At 37.9% G+C, this 25,213-nt stretch overlaps 1 protein-coding gene across 10 annotated transcripts in view; it reads left to right on the top strand.

Annotated features, from left to right (window-relative positions):
* ICA1 (islet cell autoantigen 1) overlaps positions 1-25,213 on the top strand; it is a 132,564-nt gene that overhangs the window by 22,021 nt on the left and 85,330 nt on the right. For all 10 annotated transcript variants that reach the window (XM_039862323.1, XM_039862312.1, XM_039862291.1 and 7 more), the window contains exons 4-6: positions 1,830-1,902; positions 6,880-7,003; positions 10,935-11,133. In XM_039862323.1, the coding sequence (XP_039718257.1) occupies positions 1,830-1,902; positions 6,880-7,003; positions 10,935-11,133 (396 nt within the window). The remainder of the gene's footprint in view (positions 1-1,829; positions 1,903-6,879; positions 7,004-10,934; positions 11,134-25,213) is intronic.

Genomic DNA, 25,213 nt, shown 5'->3' with positions numbered 1-25,213 from the left:
ATTTATAGACTCTTGCAGCTGCATTTTTCCTGAATCAACTATACTTTAATAAAAATAGCACATAGTGTCCAAAGTACTTAGCCATGACTAATAATTTTACACATGAAAGAGGTTTCTGTTGCAGAAATGTTAATTCTAATGTTGATGTTTATAGAGAGAATGGATTCCATCAATAAAACATGCAAAAACTATGTGCAAACCCTTTCGATGGGTTCTTACACTATTATCCATAGAGGGCAAACTTATAAAACAAAAACTTTTATATGATATATGAATATTATACAAGTTTAGGTATTTGTCAGAATTTCTTGTTAATAAAATCGTGTTCTCAAAAACAGTTCTTAAGTCCAAGAACAGGTAAAACTAACCTGTTATGACGAAAATCTTTTAGTGGATGCCACAGCAGAGGAGACTGATTATATGGTAGAAATATTTCTTATTTTAATTTGGGGCGTGGTTACAAGAGTGTATACAATTGTCCAACTAATACAATTGAATGCTCCAGAGATGTGCATTTATACCATATTTAAAAAAAATAAATAAAAAGAACAGTAATAACGGAACAGTTCCTGAACATACTTTTTAAATTTCCTTGCTTCCATATGTTTTGGTGGTTTCTGACTCAGAATACTGATATCAAACATTTGTTAAGGAACAGATTCAGATTGCTAATTTTCTGTTTTGTTTTATGGTAAAAGGGTTTTAAAAGAAAAACAGGTAGAGTATGCAGTAATGAGATTTAGTAAAACTTATATTCTTCGTGTCTACGTTTTATCATATTAAGCATTCCTGGGAATAGTTTTTAATTTAAGTATATATGCATGCATCCATTTTTATTGGATAACTTGGTCATATTTATTACGAAGCAGATCATCTGTTTTGACTCAAATAGTGAAATGCTTTATAATACCAGGACATAACTGCTACATCACCATGGCCAGTAAGCTAGGAAAGAGATAGGAAAAGCCTGGCTCCACATCACTGGGTGGATCTTGAGAGGCAGAATTTTGTCTTTCCGGTTTTCTAATTGATACCAGCCCTGGCCTCTGAGTTAATGCAGAAAATATGAAGTATCTGTCCTATCTTCTCTGGAGCTGTCTCGGTTTCTGAAGCAAAGACCGGGACCGCCATGAGTTAAAACTGAGTTCGATTCTTCTCAGTATATCACACCTGCTCTTCTCTTATTTACCTCTGTTGTGGCCAGAGATGGCGTTAGGTTTCTTCTCTCTCTGTTTTATGAAATCATTGGGAAGATGAGGCGTGGTGGGGCTGCTAGGTAAACTCCATCTTACCAAATGTCTTCTAAACAGACAGAAAATTCAACTGATTGATTTTTGTTTGCTGTTTCTAGGGTTATTGAAGCACGCCATAAAATACATTAGCTTCACAAAATAAGCTAACATTGTGTTTTAAACATGGTTCCTAATTGACAGAGCCTCCATTAAAATAAGAGACAGCAAGTAGTAAAATAAATAAATTAGATTATGAATGAATATTGGGTTTCTGGTTTACCAAATCCTCTAATTGGGCCTTTCACTTAGGATTCTGTTTTTCAGCTATTATTTCAATGGTCTGGAGAAAATCATATTTCTGCAGATCTTAATTTAGATCACAGAGATGATGAATTCCAATAAATATAGAACAATGGGAGCATATTTAAAAGGTTTGTCAGAGTTTCTCTACCGTACACCACATGACACCAAGCATACTTAGGCATGTGATCTTGTTGTTAATGGGCAAATCAAACACTATGGTTATGTTTATTGTGGTTATTTTATATTTCACTGCTGTCTGTTTTATTTAGCATTTTGTCTATATTTTTATTACAGCTATTTCACTCAATTCAGAGAACCTGTTTGGATTTGTCTAAAGCAATTGTACTCTATCAAAAGAGAATATGTTGTAAGTATGCCATTAGTATGAATGTTGATCAGAGAGACAGTAAGAAATAGGATATTTTGCCTTATCTTATCATTACATATGTTTAGGAAGACAAGAAAACTACTAGTTAGGCATATCTGTCATTGCTCTTTAAGTGATGGGGAATAGGGTCTTTAATAATTTCATCAGAAATCCTTTATATAAACTGTTTATCTTTCAGTGAAAGTACCATAATAGAAGAATTTTGTAATGGGTCCCCCATGGATGTGTACATGCCATTTATTTTCCTAATTATAAAAAAAGTTTTCTCAGTTCCATATCTTGGGATTTTAAATTTTAGGTTGTTTTTATTGGATTGCCCTGGCTCTCTTATATCCAAGTTTGTGCCTTTTAAAATGACCTAAATGAAGAAAGAAAGTGCATACAGTTAATTCATTGACTGTATTTTGTTGACAGCACTTGTTCATCCCTTGTTCATCCACATTTTTATGTTAGATACTGAGTTATTAGGGGGCAAGATTTTCCTCTGGTCATCCCGTCTTAAAATCATTACCAACAAAGTTATCTCTGAAATGCTAAATATCAAGTTGTATGTTAGTATGCTTTTAAATTTCCATTTGTAGGTGATTTAATAGTACAATTTACATATTTCTGAGACTAAAATATGGGAAATTTTTCTGTTTCTGGCTGCTGCCAAACCCCTTTCCAATAATCACAAATTGACAGATGGTAATTTCCCTTCATTAGTGATATTTTATTGAGACCATTTGGGGGGACTACAACATCCTAGGGACTTAGAGACAGAATTTTACGAAGTATCTATATTACTATTTTCTAAGCGTTTGAGCTAAGACTTTTCCTCCTGGGTTGTAATTCTTTACTTTTGAGCTATGAAGAAATCCAGACATGTGACATACACACCCCCACCATTTCTCTGTCCCACATCCAGTCAGTATCAAATACTGGTCCATTTTGTCACCTTAATGGCTTTCAGATTCTCCCTCCTTTCTCCATCTTCACGGCTTTAGTTCCGGTCGTCCGCATCACTCTATTGCTTTGCTGCAACAGTTTTTCCTAACTGATCTCCCTGCTTCCACTTTTGCCTCCTCCCGCCCATTGTCTCCGCTGCAGTCAGAGAGTGATCAGATTGCTCCCAGAGCTCCCGATGGTCAAAGCTGGGACAATCAAGCAACAAAATAAGTAATAATAGTGTTGGAATGTAACCCATAAATATCCATGAAGCCTACATGCAGATAAACAGAGAAGAAGAGGCAGCTCTTTCTTATAAAATAACTCCAGTCAATAAATATAGAAAGAATGAGGGAACCACAAAATCACCACGAGACAAACACCGCAGTAAGATTGTGGCAGGCAAGATTCACTAAAAGATGGCACAGTTCGTGAATGGAAGTTTGAGGAGAAATTGGATGTTTGTATAGTCTCATGTATTTCCCCCAAGATTTTTGATAATTACAAAAAGAAAAAGAATCATGATTATATGGTAAAAAAAAAAAAAACGAAAAAAAAAAAATCCCTAGTAGACAGCACCTGAAGAAGTGGTTGAGGTGAACATTGCCAGTGGTAATGGGTGTTGATATCACGTGACCCCGATACCGTGCACTAAGGAGGCCACTCCACGTCTGTGGTTTCCCTCCCCAGTCTGTAACCCCAGTCTAATCATGAGAAATCAAACATGCATTGAGGGACATTCTCTAATACACTTCACTAGTACTCTTAAAGAGTGTCAAGATTGTGAAAGACAAGAAAGACTGAGGAACCGTCACAGACTGGAGGAAACTAAGGAGACTCAGTAGCTCAGTGCAATGTGGGATCCTAGATCAGATCCTGGAACATTAAAAGGGCATTAATGGGAAAACTAATAAAATTCAGATAAAGTTGTGGTTTAGTTAAGAGTATTGCACCAATGTAATTTCCTAGTTGTGATGATTGTGCCATGGTTATGTAAGTTGCTAACATTAGGGGAAGCTGACGAAGGGGATACAGGAACTCTATATTTCATTTACAGGTTTTCTGTAAGCTTAAAATTATTTCAGAATTAAAAGTTTTTTTAAAGTACATTGGGTCATAGTGTTCCTGTGCTGAAAAACCTCCAATAGCACTTACAGTAAGACCCAAATCTCCATACCATGGCTTATAAATACCTACATGATCAGGCCCAGCTGACCCCTCCAGCTACTCTTGTCCTTACTCACCATGTGATCTGAGGCTTTTTGCACCCACTCTTTCCTCTGTTTTGAGTGTCTCTCTCCTAATCATCTCAAGAATGACCTCTTCTAGTCATTCAGGGCTCAGATTAATGGTTACCTGCTCAGAGATGCCTTTCCTAACCACCAGCCCAAAACAGCTACTAATCTCTCTTACTCTCCCTCTTATTGCTCTGGGGTTTTTTGTTTTTTTTGTTTTTTAGGGGAAAGAGTGGGGTGAATTTGTGATTATGTATTTTTTCATTTTCTGTCTTCTGCTTCTTGAACATAGGCTCCATGAGAATAGGGACCTCATGTGTCTTGTTCATCTCTACGTTCCCAGTTGGCAAGAGCAGTGCCTAGTACATATTAGATCATCCACAAATCTTTGCTGAGTGAATTGATGCTGCCAAGTTAATTGGTTTTATAGTTCTTTAGTTGCCTTTTTAGGGCACATCTGAAAATCTAATCAGCAATTAAATATGAATAGGTTTTTAATTTGTCTCTGAATTTTTAAGCCCCAATTAAGTGAAAACTTATAAGCAGAAACTTTTGAGTTAACAGTTACCTTAGAAGGATTTTAAATATCCATAAATTAATTTCAGTATTTGAATTTTAAAATTAACATTAAAGAATGAACACCGCTTCTCAGAAATGATGGTCATCGCTAAGTAATTCAGTCTGGAGCCTGATGCCACTCAAACATTTTTGTCACCTTCTGAGCAGCACTACCAATTAATCAGAGTCTAGCTCTTAAAATAAAACCTGTTTACTACCCTAAGGTTAATCCTCAAATGCATAAAGTAATAACCAAAAATTATTTTTCAAATGCTTCAATCTACTTAGGTTTATTTAGGAAAGAGTACAATTTCACTGATCAGTAATCATTCATGTCCCATGACTTGGTTTCTTCTGAGCCTTGAATAAATGTGTTCATTTGTATGTGACTTGAGGCTTCAAGGTAAAAAAGGTGACTGTAGCCTCAGGCTATTATGAATCAAAATGTGAAGTTACTCTCCATAAAGAAAGATTCATTGTGGAACTGAGTGAGTCTGTGTTAGTAAATGGAGAGGAGGAGAAACGGAAGTTATTAGAAAACAACAAAACTGCTTATAATTCTAGGAATTTTTTTAAAGCTACATGGCATGAAAATCAAATGAGCATTTAAAGTAAAATAGAGTGGACAGGGATAACAAGGCAGAAATTATAGTTATATCAATTTCACAAGCACTTACCTGGGGAATCCATAGTTTGCATAGTTGTGAGAAAGCTGAGAGTCTCATGAGAAATAGACACATGCCCACCCACAAATGCTCTAATACCAGACGCTGAGGGGGCGTGGCTGTCGTAGAGAAATGGGGATCAACTGCTTCACAGAGGAAATAGCCTTGGAGCTGGACTTTGACCAATTAACTTAATTTTGAGAGATGGAAGAGGAAGAAGGGTAGTCATTCATCTCTCAGGAAGAGTGGATTCTAAAAGCCTCTTCTCTAGAATGTACCAGAGCCGTAAATTAATAAGGAATCAATAGAGAGTTTAACCTTCACCTTTGGATTTGTGGTTCCTGGCTAACATTCTACAACTATTATTGGAGAGGTTGTGTCAGGAATGGGGTGCATTCTCAAGTCTGGATTGTTCATGAAAACGGACAAGAATCCTAGTAGCAGTTAAAAAGCATTTTTAGAGACAAATGATGTGTAAATGCATCAGTACAGAAATGTGAAGTAAGAGTAGTGTTCAAAGTATGTTCATAGTAAATGCTTGTGTTTAGAGAAAAAAAAACATTCTAGGAAGCTCGGTGTCACTCCTTGCATGGCTGTTGGTGAATGTGTGTTCAGGACCAGTGGCTTTTCATTGTGTGGTACACTGTGATGGATTAAGTCATTCTCCACTATAGGGAAAGATAGCATTGGCTATTATAAATAATGATGCTATAATTATCTTTGTATATACATCTTTGTGCCCATTTTTCTACTTCATTAGGATGCACTCCTAACAATTCAATGACTTTTTATATTTACTGCCAAATCAATTTATTGAAAGCTTGTACCAGTCCCTGTCTCACCAATAGTGCCGTCTGAGGTTGTCTTTAAAAGTAAGGCCCAATATATACAAATATTGAATCATTATGTTGTCTACGTGAAACTAATATAATGTTATATGTCAATTATACATCGGTTTAAAAAATAAGGCCCAGATTAGGCATAACCAGTTCAGTCAGATTTGGTTCCAGCTCTGTATTTTAAAAATCCAAGTCATCAATCTGACTACCTATACATCCTCACCCTCCCCACCCCCACCTCCACCCAAAAACCAAAGTCATAGATAAGGCCTTTGAATTGCTTTACAATCAAGTAGAATGTAACTCAGAAAGCAGAGATCAAAAAGTCAGCAGGAGAGAATAACAGGAGGACACTGGCCCTATGTTATAGGCAGCCGCTACAAAAGATTCCCACAGTCATACTTGACAAACTCAACTTTTTTATTTCAGCTCAAAGAAGCAGCACATTATCAGCTCACTTTTCAGTACAGAGGTCATTTTCTGGTTCTGATTACAGGGCACCAAACGTACTGACAGATGTACTCAAGTGAATTTGATCCTTCGTTTTGTAAATGGAAGAACAGCATGAAAGTTAAATGGAGGGGGTGGGGAGCCTACCTTGTAGCCTGTCACTTGGGTTTAATTTCATCTCGTCTTTGACTTTAGAAGAGAGAGGACTTTGTGATTTATCTCTTTCTCTCTGTAATAAAAATGCTCATTGTTCACATCTCCTTTTGGTCTTTTCTTCACCAGTCTTGTCTCAAGAAGAGAACGAACTGGGAAAATTTCTCCGATCCCAAGGCTTCCAAGATAAAACCAGAGCAGGAAAAATGATGCAAGCGACAGGAAAGGCCCTCTGCTTTTCTTCCCAGCAAAGGTGTGTGGCCTTCCTTGGGGCTCTATTTGGGGGATCTTCTGAGCATCTGGGACCCACTCACTCATGAAGGGGAATCATCCAGTGCTCTTTAGAAGGCTCTTGCCTGAGACCAAGAAGCTACACTGTTGTCAATTGTTAGTGTTTGCATTTACTTTCTGATTAAGATAACAGGTATGTTTTTTTCCTCCCTATTAAATATTTCAAAAATTTTTTTTTCATATTTTTCTGGTCTATAGGGGGCATTTTATACGCCAATCATTGATTCCTGTCCTAGGCTTCTTTTCAACCTTGGCATTGCTCATAGCAATCAGTCTGGTCCCTTTCAGCAGCTGATTAAAGGAGGAGCCTAATGAGATCAGGTGGAAATATCCCTTCTCTGCTCTCAGTGGACCAATTAACTTGAGGGAGGTGTTGTTCAGGACCCCCGGAACCATTCTGCTCAGACCCTGGACACTGGGGAGCCTCACTGGGGAGCATGTTAGAAATGCAGAATCTAGGCCCCACCCCCAGAACTGCTGAATCCTCATCTACATTTTAATGAGCTCTCCAGCTGATTTTGATGCATATTCAAGTTTGAGAAGCTCTGATGCGGAGGAAATTGCGGTAAAAGAGCGACTTTTTTTTTTTTTTTAACACTCCCATGACTCATTTTTATGGTCCGTATAGAATAAGCAGGAGCCCTGCATACAGTTGTACTTTGTATCTGAGAAATTGACACTTCTTCTCTCCTCCTCCTTCCCCAGTAACTAACAAGCCTCCAAAAATGTCACTCATATTAGGCAGAATTATACCTAAATAAGGCTTATAGGAAGTTTCCAAAAGTATTCAGGCTATAAAAATTTTATTTTGATTGTCCAACATTTTCTTCTGTTAATTTCTTCTCACTGCTTTCTCCCTGTGGTCCAAGAGCAGGACATCAGCCTGTTATACAAGTGAAAACTCAAGAAAGGTGGGGTAAAAAAGAGACCAACCAGGTCCATTTTTCAGTGGTCCCATTCCTGGGCACTTTAGTTCTTCCTAATGGCATTTTGACACTGACCTTGTGGTTAAGGCCAACATTCCTAGTTGTATGAAACCATTTCTAATAGTTCTCTACCCATTTTCCAAGAGAAGTTTTTCTTTATAATCTTGAATTGTACTATTTAATCTTATAATTGTTTTTCTTGATAAAAATAATTCACACTCATTCCAGAAAAATTTAAAAACAGAGACAAACCAGAAGGAGAAAATTAAAAAACACCTAAAATTTTACTAATAGAGATCCACTTTTAACCCCTTGATGTTTCTATGCATATACACTTTCCTCAGCTTTATGAGAATAATTGATTCTTGAAAAATTTTTCAGAAATTCATAAATTCTCAAATGTTAAACATATAATTATCACTTATTTCAGTCGGAAAAAATCTTATGCAGACCTGTATGCCAACATTAACATTCATTTATGAGGAAAAAGCCAAATTCCTGGACATAATCACTCAAGAGTTACTGATCACATAATTATTTTATACTGTGACTATCCTGTGATACCCTTTCATCCTTGTGTACCAATTACCTCATAAAGGTACACATATGGTACCTTAAGTTTATCACATCTAACCTTTGGATACAGACAAAAACAGTAAAAGAAATCAGAATCAACAAAAACAATGCAAACAATACTTGAAAGTCTCACTACTATAAACGAGCAGACTGCCCTGTATCCATCATTTAATGCAGCCTGGACAACTTTGCAGTTTGGAAGGTGGCCTCCTGCAGATGGCTCTGGTTTCATGGCACTCAGCTGCTCACCAGGCACATGAAATCCAAACCAGTCCTTCTACACACGAAGAATAAGTAGGAGGATTACATAGAACTCCTATGAGGTTAAATTCTCAGACCTTGAATGGACATAATTTGGAATATGCCAAAATATATTTTTAATATAAACAGCATCATATCATACAATTTTTATATGGTATTTTATATAGTATTAGCAAATTGATTTTTCTGATCAGACAACACCAACACCTTGTTATGTCTATGTATGTGTTTTTTTAAAAAACATCTACAACATAGTATTCCGTTATCTGGGCTTGTTATGATACATTTATCCCAAGCTCTCCTGTCCACTATTTTGGTTGCTTCCACCTTTTCCTTAAAAGATAAAAATGCCTTTGGAGTTATGCACTTTATAATTATTCCCATTGGGTAGATTTTCATGAAGGGAAACAGGCCAGTCTGTCACTGAAGCTTGATGGTTCCGGTGGTTGAGTATTTCCTTGGTCTAGACTCAGTCCCTCATACTACAAATGAAGGTTTTCACCTCTCTGATATTACATGAAGCAAGTGACAGGGGGAAAAGTGAGATGATTTTATGTTTTTTTCTTTTCTTCAAGATCTTAATGTCTATCATCATGTCATTACATTTTCAAAGGTTTCTGTCCAACTTTAAAACAGTCAAGGAAATCAGAACTATTTTATTCACAAGACTCTTTTTCAGACAGTTTAGGAAAAGTGGCAAATCCAAGGGAAGAAAAAAGGGGTCCAGAAATAAACGGGATTCTTTGGGGGACAGCTGAGGACTATTTCTCCCTTTAAATAGAAGTCTTCAATTTTATAAACCTTCACACCAGCATTTGTTTTACTGACTTCTTTGCTAGTCATTGCTACAACTGCTCATTCAATCTGATGAATGGTGAGTAGTAAATTTAATCCAGTGGCGATAAAGCACAGGCTTACTTTATGGCACAACAATATGTCTTTGAAAACATCCTGCAACACCTAGGTAGGATGATGTGAGCAAGCTGTTTTTAGAGAACTGCTGAGTATTTAAAAATAGTACTTTACAGATGAAAGGAAAACTAAAGAAAATAGTAAAAGATGTTTTTTTCTTAAAAGTTTATCTATAATCTTACAGTGCTATACACAGGTAAGGCATTGCACACATTGATGGAACTTCCAAGAGCTGACTTCATCTCACTAACACCGTTGTTCCCTTCACCTGGATAAGTTTACATTTAAATCGAAATGTAAATAGTCATCTCATTTTTGTTTCTTGAACCTTTTCTCCGCAACTTCATGGAAACAGCTGTATTTTACGAGTGTAATTCATCTTACATTTCCCGCATTGCCTAGGAGGGTGGAAGAAGCAGTATTTCCCCCTCTTCCCCCAAATAGATATTTTATCTAAAGTTTGATATACATCAAACATTATTTTTTGATGAATAAATGATGGTATGTTATGGCCAATATTATAATTATTTTATACCCAATTCATGATATATTCATGAATTCATTTTCATTTCTGACGCAGTATCCTTAAGTTTTGTTTTTTTGTAAGGATCAAATCACATCGCCTATCTGAAAGTGCCTACATGGTAAACATGCATTCAGTACATGCACTTCTCCCTCATTCCTAGACCATTTAAAAATGCTTCTATTCGTGCATCATTCTCTGACTATTGGAGTAAGCAGCAAATGCCCAGGCCTTTGGAGAGAAATCCAAAATGGCCCAGCCAGGGAGACCCTAATCATGCACAGGTCCATCCCTCCTCAAAGGACCAGGGTTCAGAGGAGCAGACGGCAGGGAGTGGAAGAGTAGAAATGGCAAATGGTAATACTTTGATCTTCCTCCATTAACACAGGACTGGTTCTAGCTTCAAACAAGTACTCTTTGCCCAGGCACAATGCCACCCCCAACAATAGTGACGGAAGTACTTTCCAATAGTACAGTGAAGTAACAGTAATCTAAGAGATCAGCACATGGGTAATCATCTCTGGTTGACTCATCAGCTCACATATATTTCAGTTATAATTGGGCAAACATTTCTGCAGCATCGTCTAAGTTCCAGGCATGGTGCTAGGCTCATGAGTTTAATATTGGCAAACTGTCAAGGATTCAAATGGCTGGGCCACTTAGTTTCAAGGTCGTGGTTTTATCCTCTGGTTTAGGTTGGCCTTGCGAAATCCTTTGTGTCGATTTCACCAAGAAGTGGAGACTTTTCGACATCGGGCCATCTCAGACACTTGGCTGACGGTGAACCGCATGGAGCAGTGCCGGACTGAATACAGAGGGGCATTACTATGGATGAAGGACGTGTCACAGGAGCTTGATCCAGACCTCTACAAGCAAATGGAGAAGTTCAGGAAGGTAGGAGATTTTATGAGGGTTACCAAAAGGGGTACCTGCTGGAAGGTAATGAGGTGTGATTTGAATCCCTCTAGTGAAGAAAACATGACTCAAAAGCACCAAGGATGCAATTAATCATTGCTGGTGTCTTTTTATGTGACAGAATACCAATTACTGTGATATATAATTCTCTAGGGATAAGAGCAAAGAGACAGCTGGAAATTGCTGGGACTTAGTAACTTGTTCTAATTGAAGTCAGATTTTCACATAATGTGCACTTTTTATAAGGTTGTCACTTTTAAATGCTTTTCATGCATAACTAAAAATCACGATTAGATCAAATAAAACTGGAAGGTGAGAACAGACTATTGGGGAAATTTTTTTTAATTGCTAATGAGTATTAAAATTAATAGAATAATAATGCTCCTTTGTTTTGTGAAATGGTTCAGAAGCAGTGGGATTAATTGTAGGATTAAATAATGTGGCATTGACTCCATCTATAATAGACTACTTCAGAAATTTGTCTGAGGAAAATACATATCTGAGGAGATGGGCATGCTCCTGAATTTCCCTGAAATAACTGGTGAGCAGCAGAGGAACAATGTTCCCTTGGTTTTAATTATCTTTTGTCAGTTTAGCTCTTTAGAGATATAGTCATACAGGGATACATCTTACCACTAGGTGGCAGTCATACATTGAGTATGAAAATGCAGAGGTTTTTTTTTTTGTTGTTGTTGTTGTTGTGTATATACTATCTTGGTAGTTCTTTGGTTGGCTTGGATACATTTCAGGGTGTGAAAGAAAAAAAAAATCAGCCAAATGTTAGGTTTGACATAATATTGTGTCAACTGTCTTACTACTCATTTAAAATGACCCATCGATATTGCTTAAAATCCCTAGGTTCCCTGTACATCATTGTGGAGCTGTGAATGGGAAGCCCAGTGGTACACAGGAGGTTGGCCATGTGGGTTGTGTTGGATGTGTGGGATGGGGAAAGGAGGGAACTTCTGTTGCTTAAAAATAGTGTCACCAATTCTTAACCTCAGTATTAGATTGTTACAAATTCTTTTGAAAGTCAAGTTTTATTCTGGTTTGTAATTTAGAATCCCTGCCTATGAAGGAAATCAGAGTCTGTTTTAGTTCTGATAATAGATGACCTTAATGTGTTAGCAGCATCTAACTTCTTAGTAAGGCAGTCTTCTGAGCTCATGGAAAAACAGAACTGAAGAGTCCTTTAAAGATGAGCTAGTGAAACTCACTCATTCTATAAAAGAGAAAATCAAGACCCCAAAATAGTAAATTAAACTAGATGTTGGTGAGCCCAGGCTGTGTTTGAAATTTCCTGACTTTCTTATCAGACCAGTAATTTGGTTTGTCTTTGACACTTTATTTGGGGATTAGAGGAGGATGGGGCATGGCGTGGAGAGGTTAAAAAAAGAAAAAGGAAAAAAAAAACCACCAACATTATCTGCAGGGTGTAGCGCCTGTCACTTTATATCAATGATATCCTTTGAGACTTGTAATAACCAAGACATAGATTTTATTTTATAGGTGAAGAAAATATACCTATATTAAGTGATAGGCCCAAGGTCAGACAGGGAAATGAAAGTCAGAAAACTAGCATAATTTTTATCCTGTACATAATTTTTTTCCTAAGAGAAAAAAAGGAAGTTGAAGAACATACCTAAAATCGAAAAGGGCATTTTCATAGTAATGCCTCTCCTGTGATTTATGCATTCAACATTTATTGAGCACCTTCCATGTGCCAGATAACAAAAGTAAACATCCGATTTCTGAAAGGCGGGAATTTCACGTGGAATTGTTTTTATTTGGTTTTGCTTTAGAGTGTGGTTGCTAGCTGTGTAAGGATGAAATAAAAACCAAGCCCTTCGTCATTTGGTTTGAATGTTGAAATGTTACCCACTCTTTAGTATCATCAATCTGTTGATTTTGGAAAATATGGTTTAAAAAAATTCCTTGCTATGCAGAAGTAGCTGAAGCAGTGCTTTACTCCACAGTCTCATGTGTGCTGGATTTAATTTAATAGCAGAACATGATGTACTTAGAATTTAGGGAAAGAATTTTTTCTTTAAGAGGTCAAATACAAATATATATTTGATGAGGCTGGACTCTCTGTGAGGACAAAGCCTGGACTGGTTCTCTTTACTGCCATAACCCCAGGGCCAGACCAGTGCTTGTCCCCAAGTTAGCACTCATATCGATGGCCAGATCCCAGTCACTAAGTCTGAAGTGCCAAGAGCATTTTTATCTAACTGATAGAGCATTTTCACCACATGCACCTGACCTTATGATATTTGGAAACTGACACATGTGATTTTGCAGGTAAGAAGTAGTGTTACTAATTTGCGGCTTGCTGCCCCTCTTTGGAATAAATTTAAATTGTGGAGCGTTCTGTTCACTTGGAGTTCATAGTTTGAAATTGAACTTTGAGAAAACTTTTTTGTTTTGTCCCAGTTAGGATTCCATTTTAAACAGCTCTCCATTGACCTCTCAGGAAAGTTTCTGAGACCTCTGGTGAGCGGTCCAGCTGCAGGTGGCTCTTAGAAGTCACTGTGGGAGGGGAAGTTTCTGTTTCCTCCTTCTGCCACCACCACATTTCAGCTGATGAATTCTGAACTAAAGTAGTAATTTGCTATAAATTCTGTTCTTCAAGTTCACACTTTCTGAGGAGACAAAATTCTAATTTATACCTTACAAATGTGATCTCCCTGATTGCAGTCTTCAGTATTTTTAATTCATTTATTCATTCACCCAGCCAATGATATTGAAGCCCCACTGTGTGCTGGGCCATGTGTAGAAGGATATAGTAGTGAATAAACAGACATGATCACTGCCCTCTGTCATATGTAGTCACTTGGGGATAGTGCCAATAAGCACGATGCAGTATGATGAACCGTTGTCACAGTAGCACATGCTGCCGCACCAAGGAAGGGCTGCCCAGAGGAAGTGGCATTTAAATAAGAGTTGAAGGATGTGTGGGAAGGAGCTGGGTGGAGGGAATAGGGATGGCAGAGTAGAGTTCTAGGCTGAGGAAGCAACTTAGACACAGACCTTTAGATGAAAGCAACAGGGCACTTCTAAGGACCTGAAAGATCCTTACAACCAGAACACAGAAGGCATAGTGGATGTGGGAATGGGTCGGTGGTGCACAGACGATGGAGGCTATAAAGGTAAGTAGAGCCAAACCGGAAGGGACGTCTTTCAGAGGGCTGATGGGGCATAGAAGGGTGTTGAGAAGGGGAGGAGCATGGTTGAATTTGTAGTCTCACTAGCTCACTCGGATTTTTATGTGGAGAAGGGATTGGAAGGACCCAAGCCTTGAGTCTGAAAGAGCTGCCAAAAGGCTTTCGTATGAACCCAGACGAAACCCATGGGTTGCTCGTGGAATGAAGAGAGCAGTAGACCAAAGAAATATACTATTCTGTCCCAGACTCCGTAATAGTACCACTTTCATTACAGAGCTCTTCGTTCTTTTTAGAAATGAGCAGAATAAGGATAGATAGATAGATAGATAGATAGATAGATAGATAGATAGATAGATAGATAGCAAGATCAAGTATACTTTCACCTCCAACCAAGACTTTTTTCATAGTGTTTCTCAAATGTTAGAAACTTTTTAAATAACACACAGTGAGCTTGACTGAAATGATGAATACAAAATTTTTTTAAAAAAGCAAATAATCTGTTTCCATTCTGGCACCCTTTGAAGCACATAGGCCAGATGACAGAGCTCTCAGCAGCAACATTAATAAGGATTTATTAAGTGTCTATATTTGGGGATGGAAATACAAAGACGTGAAAAAGCTTGATCCCAGTCCTCAGGAAGGACCCTGCTAGTCATCTGTTCCTTGTCAAAATTACTGTGATAAACAAGACACCTGGAGAGTGTGGCCATATGTAGCTATTCTCCTAAAGACCAAATAATAGGAAATGGTGGACGAATTTAAATGGGCGGACCTGGGTGGCTATGTGCAGCTGGAAGGCCCTCCTGACAGTGTGACTCACCCCAGGAGGGAAATGGACGGGAGACTACACCGTGAAGTGTTTTATGAGCAGTTACCACGTGTGATATATGTGCCCTTTGAAGGCAGAGTAAAAGGGTATAATTTAAAAATAGAAGTCAGCTTCTTGTAGCAGATTACATCAGCTTAAGTTGTGAGCTCACAGAAGAGCTTTTGCAGCCTGATGCCCTTGAGAGAGTCCTCCTGTGGTCAATTAAGTGTCTTGTTTTTCTCGAAAGTCAGAAATGGGATGGAGGGTAATTATTCTAAATGGAATAAAAGCTGTGTTAGGTGTAAGAAAATAGTTCTGAATCCTCTAAAGAGATGATATAGAAATGTATAAGTGGGCATTCGTATGAGTTGGAGTCCTTATAGACAAGGACAAGGAAACTGGCATTTTAATGAGGGCCATTTATTAAATGGCTTAATGAAATCCTACAGCATTTGTCTAGTGTTTCATCACCATAATTCAAAAGGGTATCTAAAAGGTAGGAACGTGAATGATCCACACTGGTATTTTCAGGCTCATATCTATTTAAACTAGTGTTAGATTTTGGAGAGCTGTTAATTCACTGAAGTCATATTATCAAAGGATATGTTACTTTGAGAAGGTTTATTAACAAATAGTGGTGGCTTAATAGGTGGGGCCTTATTAGGGTCATCAGTCAGTGATGTCCCTGTATCTCAGCTGAAGGTTTGGGGCGACAGAGTATGGTCAAGGACTAGTAAGCAGCAGTATTGACATTAGAGGGTTTTTTTCCTATGGACAAAGACTTGGGTTAATTAATTTGACAGTATCATTAATTACCGCTGAAATCATTGGTCTTTGTCAGAGGTCAGGCTCTTTTAGCAATGGAGGGCAGGCCCCATGAGAGCTGGAGACACCACGTAATAATGCAGGAGTATTGCTACTCAGCCACTTCCCTGTTCTGTGATAAAGGCCTTTCCTTTTGGGGGGCCTTTCAGCTTTCTTGCTTAAACCAGTGTTCTGCTTTGGTTTAGTGCCAAGGGAAGGGCTGAGATCACCCCAACAAATTGTGTTGAGTGAGCATGGAGAATTCCAGGTTTGGGTCCATATAGTGGACCAACGCTTTGTAAGCAGTACCTTGACTCTGGGCTTTGCTTAATTCATACATAAAAGGAGAGATGAGCTTGACCCATTATCTCTTCTGTCTGCTCCAGTTCTAAAATTCCATGCACTGGTTTACATTCTTTAATGAGGTGGAGGTTCCTTTTTATAAAGCTAACATTTTCTTTTTCGTATGTTTCATAACCCTCCATTTTCATTTATTGGGTTTTGGTGTGTGCTTGTTGTTTGTTTTGTTTTGGTTGTTTAACTAGGGCGCCTGTTTTTTGTGGTGCCCAAGAAGATTGAATGTAGCTGCTACACCCCACCCTGGGGTTGCTGTTTCTTTATACTACCTAAGTGCCATAGGAAAAACATGCCATTTTCACATGGCGCAACTGGGAAGGGAACAAATAATTACACCCTTGCTTTCATTTCTGAATTTCATGAGATGAGGCCTTTGGGGCTTCGTGTATCTTGATTGATTTCCCGTGCTGAACTTGGTGAATAGCAAAAAATAAGTTTTAGGGTCAAGCCAAGACCATTTGGAATAGCATGCATGAAACAGATAGCTGTCTTAAAGCTAATGGTTGGCTGGGCGGCTGGAAACAGAGCAGATGAAAGTGCCTGACCCAGAGTTGGGATGGCTCTGCGCTCTGTCCCCAGCACTGCCTACCACAGCTGTGCCAGCTCCGATAGGTCTGTAAGTGTATTACAATGTTCTCATCCACTAAAGGATGATGGATCACCCCGCTCTCGTCCAGCTGCAGCATTTTTATTATTTTTTATCTAAATGATTAAGCTCTAAAATCGAGCTCCTCTGTAGAGCAGTAGAGACTGCGGCAGGGCTGACAGTCGGCGTAGCGTTTTCCTCCCACACCCAGTAAGTTCTGGTCTTGCTGGGTCAGCTTGGTCTTGTTGCTGTTGCGCTAATATTAGACTCTGGAAAAGAAAAATGTTTCATACGTAATTCTTGGGTAGAGGAGCCTGTTGTGTTTACAAACTGATAATACTTATCTCATATTTAGATAGTGATACTTTTGAAAGGGTCAGAAATCTATGACCCACAGGCCAGTCACCTGTTTTTGTAAATAAAGTTTTTTTATTGGAACACAACCATCCCCACTTACTTATGTCTGTGGCTGCTTTCAAGATCCCATGGCAGAGTTGAGTAGTTACGGCAGAGACCCGTATGGTCCGCAAAGCCAGAATATTTGCTTTTTGTCCCTTTTCACTAAAGAGTTTGCTGCTTCCTGATTTATAGGCACCTTTAGCACACGTTGAGGTTAGAAGTTTGGGGAATTAAAAAAAAAAAAGTTTAATTGCAGTAAAACAAACAAAATAATATTTATCCTCTTAATCGTTTTAAGTGTCCAGTTCAGTAGTAAGTATATTCACATTGTTGTACAACAGATTTCTAGAACTTTTACATCTCGCAGAACTGAAACAGTAATACCCATTAAACAACTACTCCTCGTTACCCTCTCCCCTGCCCCCAGGAACCACCATTCTACTTTCTGTTTTTATGAATTTGACTCCTTTAGATACTTCATATAAGTGGAATCATGAAGCATTTGTCTTTTTGTGACTGGATGATTTCATTTTGCATATCTTCAAGTTTCATCCATATTGTACCATATGGCAGGATTTCTTTTTTAAGGCTAAGTAGTATTCCACTGTATGTATATCCCACATTTTATTTATCAACTTATCTATCAATGGACATATTTGGATTGCTTCCACATCTTAGCTATTATAAATACTTATGCACAAAGTGTGCAAATAACTCTTCAAGACCCTCCTTAGAACCCCAAATACATAATAAACAAAAATAATATGCATCTTATAAATGTTTATATTACTGAATGAAATTTAATCATGCCATCGAATAAAAATGAGACTCGGGCTTTGCAAGCAAAGGGTCATTTGATTTTATCACATGCTAATTTATAATTTATTTTATCTAATTTCTATAAGAATAGTAAACATTGGTATGGTTTTTAAAAATAAACACGTAATACTGTAAAAGCTAATATGCCCACTTAAAATGGATTTTTTTTCATGGGTTGGGAGGTAGAGAGGACTGCTTCTCTTGAGATAAATATCAAATGTTTGCATGTGGCATTTCTCTAATTGTCTGGAGGGAAAGCTTGCCTAACTCTCAAGTTTCAGAGTGGACTCTGGACAAAAGTGAGTTATCGAAGTGCGAACTGATCCGGCCCAGGATAGTTTTCATTTTGCCAGCTTGTCTGGCTTTTCTTCCTAAGACTTATGTGCGCTGGATGTCATATGCAAGCCTGGTTCCTAGAATTTCATGGATAATAATGTACAAAGCATACAGATTTTACTGGGTAGAACCATCAGGTTCCAGGTTAAAATGCTGTTGTACAGTGAGCCCGTCTCATAACAAGGGCTCCTCAGTGCTTCAGAAGCTAGAATCTGTTGGATGGATTCATTATTTCCATGTTTCATCATGTTGTGCTTTTGGCTGCAGGGTCAGAGGGATGGCTGGTGCCCAGGACCAGCAAACTCCAACCCCCATGCCTCCCCAGCAGCCACAGACTGTTCCATCTGCCTCTGTCTGCTTTGGTAGCTATTGAAGAAGGTGTCATCTTAGATTATGGTTAAAATGGAAAATCACTGTGTTCAAGTAGTTTGATTTACTAGTTACCATCTTTCTAGTTTGTCTCCAAGTCTGTCATATCTATATAACTCTCTAGACTACCCTCTTCCTTTTCGTTCGCAGCTCAAATATCATCTTTCCCAGCTAGTCTTCTTATTCTCTCATGACAAATTAGTTGCAATTTTTATCATCTTCTAGAATTTAGTATAAAAGAAGACAGTTGCACCCTAGTGAGTGGGCCTGGCACTCTCATTTTAAAATGTTTATGCTTTAGGGATCTATCTCACTATACTATTATTCTTATTTTCAAAAGTGATTTTACCATTTTAAAAAATGGTTCACTTAGATACACAAAATAGAGTATAGATTTTATTTAATTTCAAACAGGAGTAATGTATCTACCATTTCCCGAATGTCAATAGCTTTATAGTACTGTAAGTTACTTTTATGAAAGCCAGAAAGAATTTCCTTTAAATACATTCTTCTTTGCAACCAGACTTTTCAGTGACAGAAAAAATAGTGATTTGATAGTTGTCTAAATTGTCACTTTTACATCAGACTGAATTTATAAATCAGCTATGGAGGGTTAATATTTCAGAAAGAAAGCTCTAAATCCAATTGCTTTAAGAAAATCCTGCATTCTATGTTTGTTTGTCAGTCATCAAGGAATATTGAAAGGTTTTGAATTGCATTTTTAAAAAAACGATTGAATTATTTGTGTGAACCCCCAATAAAGCATTTCTAACAAGATTTGTCCAAGTAGTATTGGCCCCATAATGGAGTCATACTGTCATTGGTTTCACAGATTTCCTTTCTCTCAGTAAAACTCAGAATTCCCTGGTATCTCAAGCCCTAAATCTATCCATACTTTAGTGTTTGACCTATCAAAAGAATGAGTCAATGGAAAACTGATGGTTTCCATTTATAGTTCTGAGATTTAAAAATGAGATATTTAATGATTCCTTGGTCTCCAGAGGACTGATATAATCCTAATCTAAGAGGGAATTTAGCCACTGGAGGCCCTCACATTACCCAGTTTATGACCTGGTCAGTGGTGGCTCTGTTCACTGAAGCATGCAAAATTCTTCACCACTTTCCACTAGCTTCTCTCAAAGAGTGGCTTCCCTTTGCCTTCTTTAATGAGTTTTTGGTAAAACCTAAAACCTTAAGTAGGAAGCATCTTTAAGTATGTGTGCTACCCTTCTAACATAAAATTTTCAAGACAGTTCCAGGTAAAATAAAAGTATCCTAAGTGAAAAAATTCTGTTTCTTGATACAGCAATTATCTCACACTAAATCATTATCCCACATAAAATAAATGAAACTCATATATAGAAGCCCTAAAATATTAAACTGGCCAATTTTACATGAACACAGGGAGCCCTAAGAAGAAGCAGGTCCTTGAAAGGCCATTAGTATAACTTTGAAATGAAATTCCCACATGCATTAATCAGGCTTCTGTTGTTCCCATCAAATGAAATATGATTTTAGGGCTTGGTAACACTTCACAGTTGATTGGCTTTCTATCCAACGACCCTTCTATCTGTCCATCCATCTATTTAAATTCACTCCCCAGCTGTGATTCTGAGACAACCATTGTCATTTAGATGCTGATTCCTTACTGTGGTTCTTCTGGTGACTGCTGACATTGGAATAAGGGATACTTCTTAAGATAGATTAATTATATAAACAAATTGAAGGATGCATTTTTTTCTGCTTTGTTCCTTTAAATAGTTTTTTTCCACCCCCCGAGCTTTTAGAGGTGAGACTCTGCATTCTTACAAGCAAAAACTATTCATGGGTATTAGTTCATGTTCTGAGAGATGTCCAAGCAAAGAGACTTGGAAAATACCCACATACAGAGAGGAAGAACCATATGAAAAGCCCGTAGATTAATGCATGGGAAATAAATGAAGAAATTTCTCAAATAGACAGGGGCGCTGAAAAGAAGCTAGTAAAGTAAAATATATTACATTTAGGATCTTGTTTTCTTTCAATATTTTCATCTTAAATTAGTGGGGAAAAGATACAGAAGAACCTGGCAATAGTAATTACTTCTGGGGCAGAGGACTCGATTAAGGGACGCCTCAAGAGGAGATAAGATAAACAGAGATGAGAATGAACTTGGAGTTTTACTGTATGCCTTCTTGTGCCTTTTAAATCATGTGGCATGTGCACGATTTAAAATACTATGTATAAAAACTAATGAGAATTAATGAGATTGGAATGAGAACAGATAAGATTTGGTCAAAGGAAAAGTATAATGATGAAACAAAACTCTTAAGTTGACAAAAACGGGGAAGATATTTTTGTTTGTTTTTAATAAAAAAGGGAAGAGAGAAGACAGGCTTTAGAGGCAAAGATAGGAAGCTCATTTCCAAAGGCGAAGTCATCGGGCAGCAGGATGGAGGAGGTTGGAGGATGAAGTCACCTTCAAAAGCGATCAGCAGGGAGAGCCTTGTGAGGTGGTTAAGTCACTGAGGAATAAAAGGATCAAAAATAACGCCTGAGAGAAACTCACCAAAATCAGGAAAGATGAGCATGTTTCTTTTAAAAGTCTTCATTGTTCCAAGAGAACAGGAATAAACATAGTTATGCTTTCCTGAAGGGGGAAAAAAGTGAGAAAGGAAGAAGATAATTCTCCTCATTACCCTCAGTTGTGTCCTAGAAAGACCATGTTCTTTGTTTTGCACCAGTGAGAACGTAGAAAAAAATCTTTTCCCAAAAGAATCAAAGAGGGAGAAAGCAGTTACTTCAGAGGGGACAGACTTCACATTTTCTACCCCAAACTAGGGCTTTTGGGTTGGGATGAAGCATCCTATAGGCTGATATTTGATCTCTCATCTTGGAGGTTTTCTTCTGGCTCTATTGACTTGTCCTGTGTTCATGTCCACTTCTAATTCTCATTCATGCTAGTTAGCATACTTTGTCAAAATCTTTCCCACATTGTCTCTCTCGACTCTTTTTTCTAAGTCTAGCATTTTCATCAGTGCCTAAGTTTCATCTTCCAGATTTTACAAACTGAACCAAGAGTATTTATGCTCCTGTTAGCCCTAATTTTGTCCTTAAAATTTCTCGAGAAGTAGTATCAGTTGCCATAAATCAAACTATATCCCTTTGGCTTCTTAGTATTTCTTTATTACAAATTTATTTTCAATGTTCTCACTAGGGCCTCCTATTGCTCAAGTTTAAAAAGAAATCAAAATGCATGCAGATTCTAAACCACACATCTTTTTGTGCACACATTATGGATTGGGCTCCCACTAATGAAATATTCATGTCAAAATCAGATCTGACTGGTAAGGCATAAGGACATAGTTGCTCTCAGGGTTTCCAGAGACTGCATAGCATACTCAGGTTTCACTGGAATTTTATCATAGTCACCACAGATCAAGTGTTTTAAAATAAAAAGTCTGAAGCATCTTTAATTTTAAAGCTTTTCATGTTTTCCTCATCCAGGCTGTGTAGGCGATACTTCCTCACTGTCCTTCCCCAAGGCCTGCCAGGAAAAGCCAGTGATTTATAAATTGAAGCTATGTCAGCTAAAGCTTTTATTGGTACTTATTATCCAGCTTCTGTCTGCTTTTAATTTTAATTCTCTGCTGAAAGAACTAGCTTTGCCTTAAAAAAAAAAAAAAAAGTTTGTACGTCCTCCTCTTTAAAATAAAAAAGTAACAGCTAAAAGTGGTGATGTAAAGGAAAACAGTGGTTAGGTTTCCTAAGTTAGACTCCATCTTCCCTATCCTTAGTGTATTTTAGGTTTGGGCAAAACCTCTTATAGTCTATATTGACCTACTTGTCCCTCTTCTCTCCTTGGAATGTCCCCACTCTCCCCCCCATTCTGCAGTTTCAACTAATGAATTGTGTAAGTAAAGTAGGCATTAAGAAGTTGATGTTAAGAATAGAAGGTTTTGAAAATAAAATGAAGATTTGATGAACTTTTTAACTTATTCTTCAATCAAGAAAATAAGGACAGCATATTTTAAGAGAATGTTAAACATGAGTTGTACCAAAGTCAAGATGCTGCTCTTTTTTTTAAATATACATTTTTTTCATAGTATAGAAACACAGAAGTTATTTAAGCTCCAGAGTGAACTATATGATAGGTTCATTTATTCATGATATGTAACACATTTGAATTTTTTCCCAACTTAGGGTTTTTCTTAGCATTCTGTCTTATTGAGAGATGTAAGCAGCTACTTAAGTATGTACAGAATGCAGACTATTTCTGATGAAATATTTGTAAAATGCTCTTGAGTTTACAACACTGTTTCTTATTCATTACTTCACTAAAGCCACACAGTAGCTCCGTGAGGGCGCAAATGCTTTATCCCACTTTACAGCTATGACCACTGAGGCGCCATTAGTCTGACTGACTTGCCCACAGCCGCATATATGAACCAGGATTCAAATCAAAGTCTTCTGATGCCACAGTCAATGCTCCTCTCACCACTTCCACCCCGAGTTCCTCCTAATCCAATAAGTGGATCTGTGTGTGGTGCTAAGTCGCTGTAGGAGAAAAAGTCTCTGCGGTGAAGGAGACCCAGCTAAGTAGCTGCCACATCTTCTAGCACATTCTCTATCCTCTGTACTCATTTTCTCTGACCCCAAAGGCTCATTTGACTGTCACCTTTAAAGTGTATTTGGAATTTTTTTCTTTTCACCAAACCAACCCATCAATGTGTCTGACCTCTGAATATGTAGTCACGCTTCAGTATTCAGCATTCAGCATTCAGCATTCAGCATTCAGCACTTCACCGGCTCCACCTTGTTCTGAGTGCCCTTCTGAAGTAGCAAGACTGGTCTCGAGCATGGGGTTCTTGGTGTCAGGTGTCTGAATCCTACAGCTGTATACTTCAAGCTCAGGGCCCCAAGTGGATGGTAAAAGGTTCATGGATGGAAAGTGACATCACAGAGGCCAGCACAACGGCAAGGATCCTGTGTGGGTTGACTGGCAAGTTTAAAGCTAATATACTGTTGAAACGTTTTTCCTTGTAAGAGGAAAGTAATGGAAGCTCTGTAGCAAACAGGCACGGAAAGATAGCAGGCCACCGGCAACATTTCCATTAATAAAGGACATCTTCCTATCCAGCCAACTAACCCTGAGTTAGAGTCTCTCTGGCCTGGTCGAGTACAAGAATCCTCTGAGAAGCCATCTGGGTGTGGAGAACCCTGGATCCCACCTAAGGATTTTGATTCATGAGGTCTGAGGTGGGAACCAGGAGTCTGATTTTTAACGAGATCCCAGCTGATTTCCCTACTGGGGTCCATGGGTCACACCTTGAGACCCATTTTCCCAGCACACCAACCATGGAATAGTTGATACAACAATGACTGATTCATCCAAAAAAAGGTGATTTTTAACAAGAATATTTAATAAGACGTCAAGATGGATGTCTATTAAATGATTTATTTTTAAAGTTTTTTTTTTTTTTTAATAGAGTAAACTTGAATTACATGGAAAAGTCACTTAAATGAAACCACTTGATTCCCAGGAATCCTACTAAATGAAGCATTATTGTGCTTTGGGGTACTCACCGCACATGTTTGTATAAGCCCTAGAGCCTAGAGATTTGTGTAGCACAGACACTCAGATACACTCACTTTGTTTGTCTACAATCTATATTAACCTTACTAATTAAATCTTTTCTTCATTTTCAACTAAACCCTCCTCATTGTTCTCCCAGTCGACTCAAAAAACTTAAAGAGCTAGAATGGAGCCTCAGGTTAGTTAATATCTCAAATCAATTACTCAAGATCATGCTGCTTTGTGGGCATGCAGTAAACAATTTTGAGAATTAATTTATACATGTTAAACACAGGGAATTTTCCAGGAGCAATCTAGCGCTGTTAGTGTCTTGATATGCATGATAAAAAAAATGCTGCTGAGTCACAAATAAATCTTTCCCTCCATATCCTTCCCTGTTTGTGTGGTTCATCCACTGCCTGAAGCTGGTCCATCCTCTCAGGATCAGAGCAGCCTAAGACAAAGGAGCCTTCACCACCAGGTCCTGCAACATTGCCATCATGTTACTCTGTGGTTTGTTACAGCTGTAGTGAACGTTACTCATAAGAAATGATGTCTTGGCTTTGAGTTACTTTCTGTAGTAAGTACCAAGATGTTGAGAAAGAGTCAGGGGTGATAGGAAAATAGTAATTCTCAAATATCATTTGTCACAGAATGGCATTTCTGTGCTTGTGGAAATGCATTGTGGAGGCCGTGAAATCATAAATAAAGAATGTCAGGAAAATAGTACTTTGTCGTTTTTTTGACAAATGTTCAGCCATTCTTGAATAGGACAAAAGAAACTTTGAAGTTGGATGTGTTAGTAGAAATAATAACAAAGTTAGTAAGTATATTTTTTAAAGTTTATCATGTGCCAGCTACTC

This window comes from Pteropus medius, unplaced genomic scaffold, assembly GCF_902729225.1.
Source record: "Pteropus medius unplaced genomic scaffold, Ma_sr-lr_union100, whole genome shotgun sequence".
NCBI lineage: Eukaryota > Metazoa > Chordata > Mammalia > Chiroptera > Pteropodidae > Pteropus > Pteropus medius.
The sequence above is the reverse complement of the archived record's forward strand: the minus strand, read 5'-3'. Positions and strand labels throughout refer to the sequence as shown.